The sequence below is a fragment of the Saccostrea cucullata genome, unplaced genomic scaffold, assembly GCF_032062105.1.
Source record: "Saccostrea cucullata isolate Sc308-1 unplaced genomic scaffold, CSIRO_AGI_Scuc_v1 ctg141, whole genome shotgun sequence".
Taxonomy (NCBI): domain Eukaryota; kingdom Metazoa; phylum Mollusca; class Bivalvia; order Ostreida; family Ostreidae; genus Saccostrea; species Saccostrea cuccullata.
Genome location: NW_026940735.1, coordinates 641,695 through 660,310, shown reverse-complemented (window position 1 = coordinate 660,310; position 18,616 = coordinate 641,695). Strand labels below are relative to the sequence as shown.

Below are 18,616 nucleotides of genomic sequence, written 5' to 3'. Positions count from 1 at the left end.
AATAGAGAACTACAGTAGAGAACTTCGAGTTACCACGGGATCCATTGACTTCCATATGCTCGGTAGGAGAAACGAATATTTGGTGATGTTGCTATTTAACTTACGATTATCAATTCAAAAGTGGAATGTGTTGCCTTTCTTTCTCGCTAACACAATAGGTGTCGACCATGGGCTGTTCGATGGCTAGATCACACCTCTTTCGAGATATCATTCAGCTGTTCATCAACTTCCACCGAAAGATGAGGTGACATGAATTCTCCTTTGGGATATTTTGATAGGACAGAGAACTCAAGTAACAATCTATTTGTTAAACTGATAAAGCCTGTGCTCCCAAAACTTTTTAAGACTCAAATAGATTGATATATTCATATACAAAATTCCAAGCTCACCATTTCTGCTTTCGTGTTAAGTGGCTTGAAGTTTTCTTCCAGAAATCAACCAAAGCTGGCCTTAATTTTCTGGATTTGTTTGACATGTCCTCCTCTTCTGATTCAATCACTCTGACTTAACGGATTTGTCCAATTACCGTACAAGGGTAAATCATTTTGAGTCCCTCGCTCAGTACCATCTCCTGAGATGAGACCATTTTTAGCTGTGCGTGAGTCTGTGCGTGAGTCTTCCCTTGGAAAACCAGATGCAAAGATATTCCATGGAATATACATTTAATTGCAATCCTCAAGACTTGTCCTTGCCTGACGACCTCGCTTCGGGGTGGGGGTGGGGGGGGGTGTTGTTTCCGTTTCTGTTGCAGCCTATGCAAACCTTCACTAACAGTGGAATAATAATACCTTTAATGTGAAGTACTTTTGGCTCATGTTGACCGTATAAGCATTTGACAGTAAAAAAAAAGTATTCCATCTGCCTCAACCTCTGCAATGACCGCAGTTCTGGATATCCATATGCTCAATATTAAGTCTTCCATCATACCTTTGTCAAAAAGCTCACCCTTATTTGCAGCTTAAATAATTTGACAAATGTTCTACTGATGTTTCATTTTCTCAAACATTGTTAAAGACATACTCTCAGTAACTTCTACGAATTTACTTTATATACCCTGCACAATAATGTCTCAATGATGCCTGCTCATGCATGCTTTCAAAAATCCCACTCCAATGGAGTCACTAGGACAGAATTTCTCTGGCGTCTGTATGTTTTCTTCGTAATGGCATGCTTATTCCTTTTTTTTTTTTTTCATTTTTTAATCCCTAATGTTCACTTCCCAGAGGTCTTCTCTCAATTTAGGACAATTGCATTTAATGTGGCCTTCCTCGTCAGATTCTCAACAATGCAATAGATTGCCTCTCGGTGTTAGTCATAAGTTCTACTAACTAACCGATCAAGTGTCAGTTTTTGGATCTCGTAGGTTAACTTATTTAATTAGCCCTCATCAAATTCATCCATGTTTAAAGACTGGCTTAGCTAACCTCAGTTACAACTTAGTCTAGATAACCGTTATGTTGTCGAAACTCGCAAATGTCCCCTTTTTATACGGTTTTATGCATCGAATTCAACAGCTAAACAATTCAGGTTGTGAAGACGATATTTTTAGATGTGGATTCTCATCTCTGAATCTAGCAAGGCATCAATAAAAACATTTAAGGATACAGTTTTTCGCATATCATCAAGTGCTAATGTATAGATCAAATTTGTTAGTCGTCTTATAGCCTGACAACTTTGCAATCGACGCAGATGCTTCTGTTTTCGTTCTTTTAATAAGGTTGACACGCAACAATATAGTTGCAAAAAAGCCTATCTTCGGGTTGAAATTTGTTCCAAACAAATTATTAGGCCATTATCTCATGGCGGATGTGACCTGTCGATATGAGATGCCTGCTCCTCCTGAGCACCTTATCCAAACTCTAGTGGCTCCAGGGGTCTGAATTTTTTATTTCCTATTCATAAATTGTATTTTAAGGATGTACGAGATCAATATCTGTTCATTATTTCCACCCTTCATCCTTTGTTGCCTCATTTAAGATAAGTAAAGTTTTGTATCATATCATAGATTTTACAAGGTTCCTTGTTTTATCACAGAAGCAAATATTGGAACTACAGTAAACACCCTGGTGCTTATCTTAGAAATTATAGAAGGAAGAATTTTATGAAGAACCTCAATTTATAGAGCGTAAATCGGCTTATAGAATGTCAGTTGAATGATCCTTACGAGTTGGAAATTATGGCGGTAAGATTTGCCTTTCTTGCACATTTTGATTTAGATATCAATTTCTTTTTCTACATCAGAAATATTAATTATTATAATTCTATTTTAATATAAAGGGTTATTTTTATTTGTGTCCTTCCTAATATACTAGTACTTTATTTATCAAGTGAAATATATGACATGACTATCTTGTTGTATATTTTATTTCATGAATTTTAAAAAGGTTGTCTTTGCATGTATACAATAATTAGAACAAAAACTATGAACGTTCAAGATTTCTTCCTTACAATTTTAGGTGCATATGTTAAAGGCATCTTTTCTGTGTGCCTTACTTTACATGAAACATCACGAATGCAGCTCATTTCCTCAAGACGTTCCATGGAAGAAGTGTTCGGAAAACCATCCCTGTCAGTGTTACTCGAAGTCAGCGATGTGCAGCAACCTAAATCTGACGTACATTCCAAGATTTCCAATCAAAATAACACATCTCTGCATGTACAATAACAAATTGAACCATATTAATAGAACTACTTTCATGAACTTAACAAATCCTCTAACAAAATCTTCAAAACTACAAAACCTTGTTCTCCTCAAAAACAGAATTAGAACATTGGCTAATGATTCTTTTACCGATTTAAATGACCTCACCCATCTTCATATAGAGGGCGAACGGAAATTAGGAAAAGGGGATCTTGCAGGAAGTTTTCATTCACTTAGTCGCGGTTTAGATACCCTGGTATTGAATAAAATCAATCTCTCTAACCTACCTTCGACATTCTTCCAAGGATTAGCGGGAACAGTGGTAATCAACATCACACTGGAGAGCAGTTACGTAAAAGGTCTTGAAGGAGGCCTTTTCTTTCCTGTTCCGAACCTACAGAATTTGTCACTGCACGATAATTTGTTAAATTATGGGAAAGCTAACTTTTCCTCTCTGAACAATCTTGTGTTCTTGAATCTTTCCAAAAATGAGTTTGTTCGTATGACAGATTTCTGTGGTTTTAACCTAAGTAAGTTGAAGGTTCTTGACATGAACAGTAATAAACTTTCAACGTTGAAATATCAATTTAAATGTTTAGATAAATTGGAGTATTTGAATTTAGACAACCATGCAATACGGTTACTTTACTCCAACACGTTCTCCATGCTTCCAAGTCTTAAAATCCTGCATTTAAGTACACTGGCGGAACAACTCCATTTCATAAGAAAATACGCATTTAATAGCTCAAGTCTACAGCAGCTATATTTTAGCGATAATGCATTTCACTTTTCCATTGACCCTCCTAACTTTTATCCAGGTTCCTTATTTAAACACAGCCCTAGTCTTCAAATATTGGATTTGTCGGGAAACCTTTTCAAACATAACGGAACAGTCTTGAAACAGATGCTGGAACCTCTTACAAATCTAGAGTCATTGTCCCTGGTGGACTGCAATCTGCATTATCTTCCGAATTATATATTCGGAGTTTTGCCAAACCTCCGCCAGCTTCTTTTACACACTAATATCATAGTCGAATGGAATGGACATGATGTTTTTGGAAATACAACGACTCTACGGCATATTGACCTTTCTAAAAACCACATCGTTGTTGTGAACAAAACATTATTCCCAGAACATCTGCTACAAAATATTGAATTCATAAACCTAAAAAATAATCCATTCTCTTGTAATTGCAAGGAGGTCAAATGGTTTCATTACTGGATGGTAAAGAACTAGTGCTAATTGTAACGGAACCGTTACAGATGTTCCCCAAACGCTCCCCAACTTCATTTTGGTGCATCATTCCCTCTAAGCTTCATCAAATAAACTAAACTCTATGCATCTTAAACTTAAACAACGTTTTTTCTAAAATATACCAAGTATATAATTAGCAAATTTTTGCATTGTACGTGCGCACACTTGCATGCATATGCGGAATGACCATATTATTGTATCTAGACTATTAATTCATTTAAATGTACTTAATATCAAGGCATTTAATAAAAAAGTATTCGAAAATACGCTAAATCAAGTGCGTTTGTAATTATACGTATTGCACGTGCACGCACGTGCATGCATATGCATGATGACCATACTCTCTTGTAGGGGTCTATTAAGACTATCTATGTTTTAAATCCCATCCTGTTTGGCTGAAAACCAAGGGAGTTACAGCCATTTAAAGTTTAAGCCAATCAGATTGCAGCGCACGTGCATGCGCGTGATTTCAGGAAAATTATTTTATATCATATAGTAGGATATCTTAATGCATGACTATGTTTTAAATTTCAAAGTATTTCGTCGAAAAACGAATAAGATATTGAGATTTTTGTTTCAGCCAATCAGAGCGAAGCGCACGTGCATGCGCGTGAGTTCTTGATAATTTGACCATGTCCTCTTGTCTATAATACTAATTTATTCTTATATTCTGAGTTTCAACACATTTCATCAGAAAATAGAAAAGTTACGGCTATATCAATTATATTGGTCATTTTACATGTTGCACGTGCGCGCTCTTGCAAGCACGTGCGCGCAAAATGACCTTGATTCCGCAAATCTACATAACATGTCTACTTACCCTAAAAAGGTTTTACCTACATCAGATGAACAGTTTACAAGATCATTCGCGGACAAATAAGTACCCAGGAAGAAGAAAAATAATAATAAGAAACAGAGTAAAAACAATATGTTCCCCAACTTCGTTTGGGGAACATAATAAAGAGAAACTTTGCCCGATGCGGACAGCCTGTAAAAAATTGATATGCGCTTCTCCGTCTCATCTGAAGAATAAAGCTTTAATGGATTTAACAGAATCAGAAATGTGCCCTGTTCCGAAATACTCTAAAGTTTTAGTCATTGCCATAACTTCGTGTTTTATTTGTGTATTATTGGTGACCCTGATCATATACAAGGCTCGATGGCACATTCGGTATTTGTTATATATGTACAGATTACGAAGAAATGGGTATGAATCCATCGCAGGGGAGGAAGGGTTTGATTACGATGCTTTTGTTATTTATGCGGAGGAAGATCAAGCGTTTGTACATGAAATTCTTGTCCCAACATTAGAAGATCGAGAGGGCTATCATCTCTGTATTCATTACCGAGATTTTCAAGTAGGAAAGCTCATCGCAGATAATATTGTGAACAGCATTCAAAAAAGCCGAAAAGTCATTGTTATTCTATCGAACAGTTTTGCAAAAAGTAAATGGTGCGACTTTGAGCTCATCATTGCCCAAAATCGACTAATCCTGGAGCAGAATAACCTTCTCGTTGTCATTTTGATCGAAAAAATCGAACCGAAGAACATTACAAATTCACTACGATTAATTCTCTCAACAATGACGTATGCAAATTGGAATGCACACGGTACAAAAGGAGAGAAGGCGTCGTTTTGGAATCAGGTACGCCACTCCTTCAGAAGGTAGTGAATGCAACAAAAAGTTTGCAGGATTGGAACGGTATTGTCCTCTGAAAAAGATGTATCTGTCAGCCTTTTCTTTATCAGATCTATTTTCATAAGAATTTGGTCTATATATTTTATCAATTGTGACAGCATCTTTTATTTCCAAATTATAGATTGACACATAGTCTCGAATAAATGACAGTGAAGAAACCTTTTTTATTTATTATTTAAAGATCATTAAGATGTAATATTTTGATTGAACGATTTTATTTGGGATGCATTTTATTTGGGATTCATTGACCAGGTAGTTTTCCTTCTTATGTATTTTTATCTACAATATGGAAGTTTTACTTAAAAAAATCTTTGTAACAAACAATGCCATTATCGAAGATTGTACTACAATACTGTCATCGTTTCTCGTAAATTAGTTGGATTTAAAAGAGACGATGTTAAGCTTGATACCTAAACTGTAATTGCAGGATGAGGAATAAGCATTCTTTAATTGGTAATTAGAGGGTACCAGTTTACAATGATAACGTCGTTGTAAGCCCCTCCTTTCTTCCGACGCCAATACATTGCAAAAATGGAGCATGGATTAATCCAGACTGGGTATTCGTTATTGAAAATGGGAAATTCCAGTGGGTACATTTTTCCCTCTTTGATATTGCTTGCAAAAGTGATGATTGCAAGCAATAACTTTATTATTTATCAGAATACTAGTTTGTCATTCTTACAAAGTCAAGGGTCTTGAATCTAGACTTTGTCAAACGCCAACTAACATGTTAAGTCGGGTCCCCTGACGTTGCAAGGATGAACAAGAGTTTTCTAAAATTAAAATTAATGAACTAATAAATTTCGGGATACCAGTTTATTTGGGATTATAATTTTATAAACATTCTGCATAAAGTGTTTTAGAGCTCCAATACTTCCGAAAAGGTTATCCAACGTTCAATGTTCTATCGCATCTTCATTATTTCTTATTAAAGACCTCTAAATGAACTGAGAAATGATGTTTACGATGACAGTTTTTACTGACTGGTCCTTTTAAATATGGCGTTCTATTGTTTAGGGAAGATTGTCAGCAATCAATGTTCTAAAGTGATGCTCCTAGATCGCGTTCGTTATTATTTTTCTGGCTGTATATATATATTTAGCTTCTATTATAAACAGCAGGTTAACGTCCGTATAGATGTGACCCCTCATTCAGTAATTTCAAAAATATTTCATTCAGTAATTTCAAAAATATCACCAGAAAGATTATCTAATAATTTATTCAATTCTTCTTTCTTTATTTACTCTTTTTTTATTTATTCATTTATTTTGTTTATTTGTTTTTTATTCGTTCATTTATTCATTTAGGAATGTTGTAGCCAGAAAATGGGCTTATTTGCCCAATTTGCTTTCTAGTAATTCATGTTCCAGTCGCATGATTTCATTACTTTTATATATATATATATATATATATATATATATATATATATATATATATATATATATATATATATATATATATATATATATATCATAATATATATATAAATTTAAATATATATATCTAAATATCATAATATATATATAAATTTAAATATTATATTTAAATATAATATTTTAGGGATCATTATATTTGATTTTGTTTGGTTTTGGATTTTATTCTTTGCAATATTATATGACAGTTTAAGATTATATTTTCAGTTTAAGAAGGGAAATTTGTAAAGAATACAATCCTAGACTTTCGAGAAAAAAATAATACAACAGGTTCATTATTTTGTAAAGTAAATATTCATTTTTAATTTAAAATGTGTGTTTTTTTTAATTATCCCTTTTAACAATTATTGTATATATTCATTAATTTTACCAAAAAAGTTACTTTAAAAATTCTTTATACAGCATTTCTACATCGCCAGCGCTTCGCTAACTAGCACCCTTTGGAATCAAACTGTTCTACACCTCAAGCAATGTATACTAGTCAAATAGTCAGTAGTTGTATTCATTGATTTCGTACTAAATATCATTTTTCTGAACTTCATTTGAGCTAAGAATATATATATATATATATATATATATATATATATATATATATATATATATATATATATATATATATATATATATAAGCACTAAAAAACCAACAACACTGTATATCCTAAATGTCGGATCTACCAAGTAGATACAAGGTCACGGATGGAAATTTATATAGAGCACTAAAAATGACCAACGACACGAACAATAAAAATTGTTAAATTTTCGGGACGCCCTGTCCCTTCCTCAGGACAAAGAAAAAAGTTAAGAAGTCATTAGAACAAAGGAAAAAGAGAAACAAAAACAACTAGCACTACTACTAAACTACTAAACACTATATATTTATATACTTAGTTACATGTTGAATTGGAAATTTTTAAGAACACTATTAAAGAAAGAAATCCGGAGCGCTATGAAATACGTCCGGTCTATCGGGTATACTCATGTGAAATGCGATTTACATAACTGAACGAATTAATTATGCTAATTAACTACGACAATCAGTAAATCGTACATTGTTTCATTCTCTCAAAATGGCGTAACTATACTTAATACAGAATAATTAAAGAAAAACTAGAGCAAAGCTCGTTGCAAAGCAATGAGTAGGTCTTTCGTCCTGTTTGACCGGAAGTAACTTTTATTTAAAAAAAAAGGAGAAATGACATCTCTAATGATTTAAATCTTCCATATCTATGTTTAAAATTGCAAAAGTAAGCCATTTTTTGCTACTTCCTGTTTGACCGGAAGTAACGTCGACGGACGGAAAATTAAGTTTTATGCTTCCAGTGACAAATATTTCCCCAAAACATGTCAAAAACGGCAAAAATATGCAGTTTTGGACTACTTCCGGTTTGGTCGGAAGTGACGTCACAGGACGTATTTTGATGACATCAGTAGATTTTACCAGAGATTTTCAACAATGTTGCTTCTTTGATGTATAACAAATTATCAATACTTTTTGAGATATCTGGAAAAAAATTTTGGCCCCTCTAGATCCCTTAATTTAGGGGTCAGCCCTTTTTCCGAGATATCATTTGAAAGATCTTCTAATTCTGCACAAATTATGTTCTATATATAATAACAAAATACTATTAGTTTAGAAGATAAAAAGCAAAATATGAGTAATTTTTGGCTCTTTTAAGCGTTCTAATTTTTGACCCCTACATAGCGCCATTTTGAATAGAGAAATCGAAAAACAAAAACCGATGTGCACAACTTCAATCCTTCTATTATCTAAAATCAGTAGAATTTCTGCTCCAGCTTTAGCCGTCTCTGAGCCTTTGTCTGGAAACGAAAGCCTATAAATTTTCATTTAAAGGGAGATAACTCAAAACCGGAAGTGAATTTTTGAAATTTTAGACAGCATTCTGAAAGAGTTTAGTAACTTCTAAGTACCTCTGAAAAATTGAGCGAAATCAATTGAGAAATGAGTGAGATATGAGGCTTCAAAGTTGGTGTCTAGGAAGTAGAAGAAAAAAAAAGAATAATAATCTTTACCAACAGAATCAGTAGAAGGTCTTCCGTTGGAAACGCAAGACCTTAATAATATAGCATATTTTAACATATGAATTATGATCTATTATAAATTTTGAAATGTTTTAGGACTAATTATCGGGAAAAATAATTTATTCTCTCTCTCTCTCTCTCTTTCTCTCTCTCTATATATACTCCGTACCAGTATTCTATCGCACTACTTCTTATTGTGTATTTGCACTAAATGTTCTTTTCCGAAGCATTTTAAAAAACCAAAACATTCAAACTGGAAAGCGTAATAAAGAACAAGAGTCATGAAGCATTACAATGGCCCTATCTCAAAATTTTGTCACCTGCGTGTCGCAGTGGTTAAAACGTCTGCTTTACAGTTGATCCTTACCTTGCGGGTTCGAATCCCACTGCATGTGGGACGTGGAGACCGATCCTTCGGATGAGACGGTATAAACCGAGGTACCGTGTCACAGTAGGTGCTGGCACGAAAAAGTTCCCTCCCAGCTCAATGGCCCTGAGTGCCGAGTATAGGACAAAATTTGCAGCTCTCCACCGGCAAATGGCAGTGTCTCCATATCAGTGAAAAATTCTTGAGAGGGACGTTAAACAACATAGAATCAATCAAAACTTGAGCTATTTTTGTTAATTGATATTGTATATTGTATTCTGTTTAAGAAATTATGATGTGTAATTTGAATTCGCACCGTTTTAAATTCGCCCAATCAAGGAGAGGGCGAAAGGGGCGAAAATAAAACGGGGGCGAAAATTTCCCTGTACACAGTATATAATGTATGAAAATATGAAATACATGTCCAAATATGATAATTAGAGGTTATAGCTCTTTTTGGTTTTCCTTGTATAATTTAGTTTTGATGAGGGTGTGATTGTGTGTGTGAGCGAATGCATGATTATAAAGTAGGAAGTCTGGCTCGAGATTTCCTTCCTAATCTAAAAAATAAAATATCAATTCGATTCAAACTTCGATCGATTTGATTTCTTCCTTATTTAACATTTGTGTTTTCTGTAAAATGGCTCAGGGATGATGTCACTTCCTCTCTTAGTAAGGCGTACGCTATCATCTACAGGTTCTTGGTGGAATCCTCACATGCATGAAACGGAGATCAGTCTCTAACTGGAGTACTAAAGTAGTAAAGTAGCTGCTAATAACAAATGTATGGTATTAAAGTAATAAGAAAAGTAGTAAAGTAACAAATGTACAGTAATAAGAATTATATAAATGTATGAAAGTAAAACCGAATTCATTTAATTGATGTAAAAATGTCGTATAAGTTGTCAATATTCATTTAAAATTGTTCGTTATCGCACGTGTTGCAAATCTACAACTACAAAGCATTTTTACAAATACATATGTACGTATGTATATGTGTACATATGTACACATGTATTTATTTATATTGATCCTAATAATTGTCAGAAATATAATACCACCGTATCCAAGGCGATTTCGTTCTGTTTCCAAGGTAGGATATCTGTATTAAATGTTCATGGCATGTTTCTAATTCACCACTATTAGTTCAAGTTTTTTCAGGAGTACTTAGAACACGTGGCTCAGGTGAACTGTAAACGAAGTATTAATATAAAATCTATTGTTCCTGGTTTAGGATTTTAAACATTGTGAGGGCTAATTTGTATGAGGGTTAGTACACAAGAACTCAACAGGAACTTGGCAGAAATTATTGATTGTCCTTATAACTTCCACCTAGCAGAAATCATCAATTCCAGCGATGTCTGCTTTCGTTTAAAGGTAAGCATAATCTAAATGTATCCCGAATTCAAAATAAATGCAAAATCAAAGCAACGTTGCTTGTGCATGAACGTATAATATAATTCAACATTAAGTAACAGAGATTGACTTTATCTGTCGTTTGTGTAGACAGTATTAATAAAGTTCTGAACGCATCCATCCGCTTACGTAAGTAAAGAATGAAAGTCGATAAGTTTAATAATCTTTATTTTTTACATAGAAGGTCTGTGTAATCAAGGTGATTCGAAGCTTCTTGAATAGCCTTGGATTCTGAACAATATTAAACCGGTATCAAAGTACTGAAAGTACTGTTAGACGGAGGCTTCATGTATGAGAGAACACAAAAGAAATATATATATCATACATAGCTGTAAAGAATATTTTGAGAAATAATGTGTAGTTTTTTTTTTTTAATTCAACATTTTTTTCAAAGGATACTCCAATATTCATGAGGTTTTTGGGATATTATAATTTCATCTTTGTAATGTAAACTTCGCCATGATTAAAGTTCACTATTATTTAGATGAGATACTTTCAATATTAAACCTTTCAACGTAAGAAACAGTAATTCTCTAGGCCTGGTTGACATAAAACTTAGACGGGTTAACTTTTTATCCCAGTCTCACTTAAGGAATATATAGTGGAAAAGCGAGACTGAGATCAAAAGTGAGCTTGTCTAATATAAGTTGTATGCCCCCAGGCCCGGTTTGATGAATGTAGGTCTAGTATGTTCTAGTCATGAGCCCACTGGCGGAATTGAAAGGGGCCCCTGGCCCCCTCCCTTTTGAGTCCAAAAAATACGCAATATTTGATAAATTAGTGTTTTAATTGTGGCAGTGGGCCCCTTCCCTGACCTCAAACTGGTCCCCCTTTTTCAGAATTTCTGGATTCAGCACTAGGCCTCAGCCAGTCAGGAGTTTCCATATTTCAAGATATCTTATTTATAGGTCACAGAGACCTTCTGTTAACATAATTATGACATGTAACAGCTACCAAAATCAAAATTTCTCGGCCTTATTGTAATAATGTTATGATATGAGCTAACATGGAAAAAGAAGCAGCCAGGTAATGGTTTTTGGTAATTGGTAATGGTTTTTGGTAATTGGACATGAACAACATAATATAGTACAGTTTGTCTTAAACCTTTGTGATACAAAATGGAGTGACCTAGCTTGATGCAACACAGAATTTTCTTTAAGTAATATAAAGTCATTAACATGCAATAAATGTTCGTGCCAGAACACAATTTTTTGAGTGGAATAAAATATACTTTCTTACTTAAAGTAAACAGAACAATAAAGTTCATAATACTTGCTAGAACTGGGTAATTGCTTACAATAACAAAGATATATCTTAAATGACAAATTTGACAACCAATATTTCTGGAATTATTAAATGTAGTATTTTATCATATGACAGATTTAACCCGAAAAATGTCTTTCTTTACTCGTATACCAGTGGAAATGGTTGTCCTTTTCAGTTTATCTGTTTAAAACAATCATTAACAATGAGACATGATTGCAAATTACGTAGAGAAAAGTAATAAATATATAACTATGATTTCTGCTTTTCAGTAACTCTGTTCAAACAATCACTTCTCCAATGATGTAGGTTAAAGAAAGTTGGCATGAATACCAATGATCAGAAATACATGTAATCTTGTCTATAAAAAATAATTAAAGTTTGAGATGTGAAAGAGGTAAAACACAAGTATCAAATGCAAATAAGGATCAACGATATGACAATAAGACAACTTATTTCAGAAGATATAATTTTTAATTATTAATTAGGATATAATGTGATAAATCATGTAAATCCTATGAACCAAGATTTGGGTTGTACCCAAGGGTCAAAAGTTACAAATGCATTTTGATCTCAATATCAGGGTTGCCGTTTGTTTCTCTCATCTAATGTGAGGGTACCCCAAACACGCAAACCGCTTGTAGAAAGTGTAAATCTATTTTCACGTGTTTCCTAAAATTATACATAATTACAAATAAAGAATTCAAAACTAGACTGTTAATATTCCTACAGATAAAAATACTATGCATTTGTTTAGTCATCGATCCTTGTCAGATTAAAAAAACTCCATGAAACCTATTGATGCAAGCGTCAAAAATCGGCCGCAAACCAATTTATCGGCCCTTTCAAGAAGAAATTAGAAAAGGAGTGAAAATGAGATTACAAACAGCAATCAAGCACAAAAAATTCCATTAAAACTGAAATGCTTGAACTATTATTAAAATATCTTATATTTATACCTGCGACATAAAACATTTGCATGCGGCATTGCAGGATTTTCTTCAATACATAATACAGGTACATCTGCATCTCCACACTTAGTTTGATACAGGCGAATTCTGGTGGAAGTTTTTACAATTAAATATAAAACTAAAGTTTAAACTTATCTATAACTAGAGATAGTTTTTACTTTAATAAAAGAAGCAATTGATAAGTGGGGTTCCTCGATCACTCTCCGCGGATGTTAACCCCCCCCCCCCCCAAAACTCCCTCTAGATCCGCCACTTCATTTCTTCTCGTTCTTGTTTTGGTGTGAGAATCGGTGGGAAAAGGCTCGGCATATTGTAAAACGCGCTTTATCATCGTCTGTCGTCTGTTGGGACAAAATCTCCTAATATTCTGTCTGATAAACAATTAACAGTAAATCACATTCTTTTTTACATATTCCGTAGGAAATGTATTTATATACACGTCATTTTAAAAATATTAGACAAATCCTGTTTATTTAGAAAAAGTAGAACTGTTTGTTTATACTTGTATGTGACGCGATCTTTGTTTTAGACTATGCCTATCCTTGCGGTCGGTGTAACGCAGAGTCGCTCTAAAAATAGAATTCTCAAGGTAATGAAAACAATTTCACCGATAGATGGTGTTTGGGAAATCTTTCCTGTTTACATTCCATGGGCAAGACAATCCCTATACCCGGAGGCTGTCATACAGCCTCCGTCTAAAAATGAAATATAAATTCTTTGTCTTCACTTGATCAACTAAAAACATCAACCATCTGAAATATTCTATTGCCTCTAAAGATCCGTTTTAATAATGTATGGGCGCACCTTTCTTTTAAATTTTGACTTGTCTGGGGAATGATAAAAAAAACTTACAGCAAGATGAATCATTTTTCCAATCACTTCTTTTTTTATTTTTCATATGCAATGATGTAATCTCTATTTCTTCTTTGTACGGAAAGCGATTGGCTACGACAATTTGGAATGAATTGAAAAGAAATCAATTTGGTATTGATGATGAAATACTTTTAAAAATTCATGTCCTTCACTTTCAAAATCATTAGAATTCCGTTGATAATTGGGGTAAAAAATGAAATAAATAACAATAAAACAGACAATCTAAATGAAGTATAGTACATGCATACACTAATTTAGTCTGTTCATAGCCTTATTAATTAAATTTTTCAACTATCAGTAAATTGCTCTCTCTCTCTCTCTCTCTCTCAATAAAATTGCGCAGATATAAGAAGTATGATGAAAAATAAATGAAATTTCATTTTAATGTTTCAGAGTCATGGGCGATTGCTACCACAGACATGAGGAGAGGATAGGTCGCGTGTTTGGTTTGTATGGACGCTTTCTGGAGCGGCATCCTGTCAAAGTTCTGGCTGTTGCTATCTCTGTCAACTGTCTCCTTGGCCTTGGTATGCTTAGACTTGAGACGGAAAGTGGATCAGAGAAACTGTATACACCAGAAAACAGCCAGGCCTCCAAAGATCGAGATTATTTAAAGAATGTATTTCCAAGAAACTCTGATTTCTACTCACATAAGGAGTCGTCTGATTTCGCAGAAGTGCTCATCCTAACAAAGGACAGGGGAAACATGCTGACGTCGGCATTTTTAGATGATGTCATGTCTGTTGACAATTATGTACGCAACTCCATTTCCATCAATAATATAAAGTTTGCGAATGTGTGTGCCAAACAGAATGGCAGCTGTGTAGTTTCTGGGGACATCTTCTTGTCGAATGATTTCAAACAAATGATGCTGGTAAACAATATCACATACCCAATATTCAAGGAGACTTCTATAAGTTCCCTTCTTGCAAGTGCATCGTTTTCAAGCGGACTACTCACATATGCCATGGGACTGAAACTCACCTACTACCTCAGTGGAGCGAATTCCAAGGAATGGGAAAAGGCTTTTGTTAAATCCATTTCGGGTGCTGTTGTTAATGTCTCAGAGTTGGCTCCATCTTACTCTAGTGCCTTAGACGACGAACTAGAGAATAATATAGGGGGAGACGTTCTTTTCTTTGCTTTGACGTTGACGCTGATGATGACGTATGCTTCCATTGCCACATCGAGAATGAATTGTAATTTCATAGCAGACAGAAGTCTTTTAGGCCAAGCAGGTGTCTTGGCAGCTGCTCTGTCTATTGTGTCCTCTTTTGGTTTACTGAGTCTTATTGGAGTGAAGTATATAAGCATAGTCAGCGTTATGCCTTTCCTTATCATAGGTAAGCATCTTCTTATAAAGTACCTTATAAAGAAGAGAAGATTCAAGTATTCTCTGTTTCTTTAAAGGTTTTACAAAACCTTTTCAAAAGGTAGGAATGTAATTTTGTTGGGTGATTGTCTAGTTAATTACTTAAGTAATCCTTATGACAGGTTTTTGTCTTGACGTTTCTGTAATATCATATCTCAAAGTCATTTTAGCCCTGAAACTTAATACTTCAACTTTGTTTTTAATAACTTAACATCACAAAAAGAGAACTTAATAATTATCCTATTAATTCTTATAAATGCTTACTTTTTACTTTCCATACCATTCCATTAAAACATTACGTTTTATGATTGTTTGAATCTGCAGGCATTGGTATCGACGATGTCTTCATTTTGATGTCCGGAATTGCTGATGCTGAGACAATAGAAAATTCTAGCGTGTCGGACAGAATTTACTTCATGATGAAGACCAGTGGTATCGCCATCACTATCACCTCCATTACAGATTTCCTGGCGTTCCTGATTGGAGCAAGTTCGGTTTTCTTAAGCGTCCGTAATTTCTGCATTTATACTGGTACGTCATTGTTATGGTTTGGGACAGTTTCGTATTATCTGTAAAAAATCTTGATTTCAATAAGGTATATCGATTAAAATCCCCCCAAAAAACTACATAAATGATATTCGCTTAACAAATGCATGAAAATACATCATTGTTTGGTGATATTTTATACTTTCTTGCAGGTGTTGCAGTACTATTTTGCTACATCAATCAAATCACTGTTTTCTCTGCATGCATAGTGATCAATGAAAAAAGGATTAAAGGCAATCGCCACTGTCTAGTTTGTTGTATAAGGACAAAAGATAAGGAATCATTGAGGAAAGAGGGTAAAAAAGGATGCTCACTTTACGCATGCGCTGGATACCCACCAAAAGAACGGGACGATGTCGATAGCCCTTTGGAGAGATATCCAAAAAGACTCATCCAAAAACTTTTGAGCTACCTGGTCCTAAAGATATTCATCTTATTAATTTTTCTGATTTACTTTGGATTTTCTGTTTATGGTGCTGTCCATCTTCAACAAGGGTTATCTCTTCCAAACCTTGTCACGGAAGACTCCTTCTTTTTCAAATACAGCACATGGATTGAGAAATACTTTACTACAGAGATCGCCATGTCATTTAATGTCAAAACAACCCAGACATACTCCTCTTCCTGGACTCAAGGGGTCCTTACATCGGTTCTTACTACAGCAAAACAAGACGAGGACATAGATCATGCATTTGAATTAAACTGGTTATCTGCCTTTAAACAATCTGGTCTGTATGCAAACACTTCTGAATCTGCTTTCATTGCTGCTCTGCAGACGTTCCTGACCAATGTTCCATTGTATGCTAGTGATGTGGTGATAAATTCTGCTGGAACAAGCATTACCGCGTCTCGATTTTACTTGAAGACCAATAACTTAAAGTCATCGTATGACCAAGGGAAGATGATGCTCCGCATGCGAGAGGTGACTGCAAATTCTGCAATTCCCATGATTGTATACTCGGATCCGTTCATTTTCTTCGAACAGTATGTTGAAATCCTTCCAAGCACCTTGCAAACTGTTGGAATTGCCATCGCCGTGATAATCTTTGTCACAATCGTCTTCATGCCTCACCCAACACTGATAGTCATTGTCGGCGTAACGCTGTTTACTATCCTACTAGGGGTGTTCGGTTTTATGTACTTCTGGGACATTTCACTCAGTTCCATCACCATGATTCACCTTGTCATGACCGTGGGATTCTCCGTAGATTTTAGCGCCCATATTTGTCACGCCTATCTTGCTGTAGATGCAGACGACAGGGCCACAAAAGTTGACCTTGCCTTAGACAGATCTGGAGGACCTATATTTAACGCGGCATTCTCCACCCTCGTGGGCGTTTCTATTTTAGGATTTGCAAACAGTTACATCTTTAAAACGTTTGGACAGATGATGTTTCTTGTGATATTTTTTGGTCTCGTCCATTCGGTTCTTTTGATTCCAGTAGTGCTTTCATTTATTGGTCCATTAAAAAGGAAAAAAGACGAAAAGGATGATGGGAAGAAGTCAATAGCAAATTCACAAAGTCCTAAATCAACTTCAGTAATTCCTCTTTAATGTTAGAATAAATTGAGTGACGCCGTTTCCCATTACATGACATAAATTGAAATTGAACGTAAAACTAAAGAAAATCCAAATGAATTGTGTATGCTACTATCGCCAAGAATAACTTGTTTCTGAGTAAAACATCACGTCAGAAAATCGATGTACATTCCTTTCTGGCAAAATGTAAGCTCTTGTCTATTTTACAATGCCACAAAGGTTAACCTAGCCTAGTGACCCATGTTATTATTTAATACACTCGTTGAGGTGAAGTAACATTTGGTATAGTTCATTATAAAGAAATTTCAATTTTGTCAGAATAAATCTTTCTGTTTATATTTCCGTTAGAAAAAAAGGTTTTCTTTCTACTCGTTTTCTATTCAAAACACACGATTCCGACTGTAATATTTCTTCGAATATTTATTATAATATTTATAATGTATGAAATGTTGATTTGTTTGAACCAAATAAAAATCAATCAGATATCTCTGGACTAAGATTGTAGCACATAGTTAAAGCGGTTCCAGACTGCGTTTAAGAGCATACCAGACAGGCTAGATACCTAACTCTATTGAATATCTATCGACAAAGCTAGAAAATCATCAACGCCTTTTGAATTTTGTCCTTGCTGTATACCCACTAAGCTAGAAAATGTTCATCTATCGTATTATTATTAACGCCTTCTATTCGTATATTGCGGCCACTTAATCATAATGTATATATAACTCTTCCTGGCAGCATTAAAGCACTACGAAAATTGATTGATTGTATATTGTTTAACGTCCCTCTCGAGAATTTTTCACTCATATGGAGACGCCATCAATTGCCGGTGGAGAGCTGCAAATCCTGTCCAATACTCGGCACTTAGGGCCATTGAGCAGGGAGGGATTTTTTTCGTGCCAGCACATACTGCAAAACGGGACCTCGGTTTATACGGTTTGATCCGAAGGACCGGTCTCCAATGTCCCACAGTGAGATTCGAACCCGCGACGTAAGGATCAACTCCTTACTTCGCGACTTTAGAGCAGACTCGAACCACTGCGCCACGCGGGCGACTACGAAAATTGATGTCCGTCCAATTTTAAATAAATATGATTTGTCATATAGATCTACATGTACATAATTATCTACGTTTATTTGTTTTCAATACATGTGTTGGATTTACACTCTCACTGAATCTGTAGGTTAGTTGGGCAGCT

The 18,616-nt window shown here is 34.7% G+C and overlaps 2 protein-coding genes across 4 annotated transcripts; both read left to right on the top strand.

Annotated features, from left to right (window-relative positions):
• Window positions 1–4,066: 4,066 nt before the first annotated feature.
• On the top strand, window positions 4,067–5,596 carry LOC134256069 (toll-like receptor 2). The gene has a single exon (XM_062738666.1). The coding sequence runs from the start codon at window positions 4,676–4,678 to the stop codon at window positions 5,564–5,566; it is 891 nt and encodes a 296-aa protein (XP_062594650.1). The 5' UTR covers window positions 4,067–4,675; the 3' UTR covers window positions 5,567–5,596.
• Window positions 5,597–10,041: 4,445 nt separating this feature from the next.
• Window positions 10,042–17,900, top strand: LOC134256141 (patched domain-containing protein 3-like). Of its 3 annotated transcripts, none has more exons than XM_062738753.1 (5): window positions 10,042–10,220; window positions 10,671–10,813; window positions 14,353–15,302; window positions 15,656–15,862; window positions 16,030–17,900. In XM_062738753.1, exons 3-5 carry the CDS (start codon window positions 14,357–14,359, stop codon window positions 17,430–17,432), a joined length of 2,556 nt encoding a protein of 851 aa, XP_062594737.1. In that variant the 5' UTR covers window positions 10,042–10,220; window positions 10,671–10,813; window positions 14,353–14,356; the 3' UTR covers window positions 17,433–17,900. The 3 variants fall into 3 exon arrangements, with proteins under 3 accessions (XP_062594737.1, XP_062594738.1, XP_062594739.1); XM_062738754.1 differs by having other exon boundaries at window positions 10,484–10,813; XM_062738755.1 differs by lacking the exons at window positions 10,042–10,220; window positions 10,671–10,813 and adding an exon at window positions 13,977–14,070.
• The last annotated feature ends 716 nt before the right edge of the window (window positions 17,901–18,616 follow it).

What these genes read in the sequence shown, in the direction of transcription:
- LOC134256069 (XM_062738666.1), top strand. Translation starts at nt 4,676, where the DNA reads ATGACCTTGATTCCGCAAATCTACATAACATGTCTACTTACCCTAAAA.
- LOC134256141 (XM_062738753.1), top strand. Translation starts at nt 14,357, where the DNA reads ATGGGCGATTGCTACCACAGACATGAGGAGAGGATAGGTCGCGTGTTT. An exon ending in TATGCCTTTCCTTATCATAG is followed by an intron (nt 15,303 to 15,655) that starts GTAAGCATCTTC and finishes TTGAATCTGCAG; the next exon opens with GCATTGGTATCGACGATGTC. An exon ending in TAATTTCTGCATTTATACTG is followed by an intron (nt 15,863 to 16,029) that starts GTACGTCATTGT and finishes ACTTTCTTGCAG; the next exon opens with GTGTTGCAGTACTATTTTGC.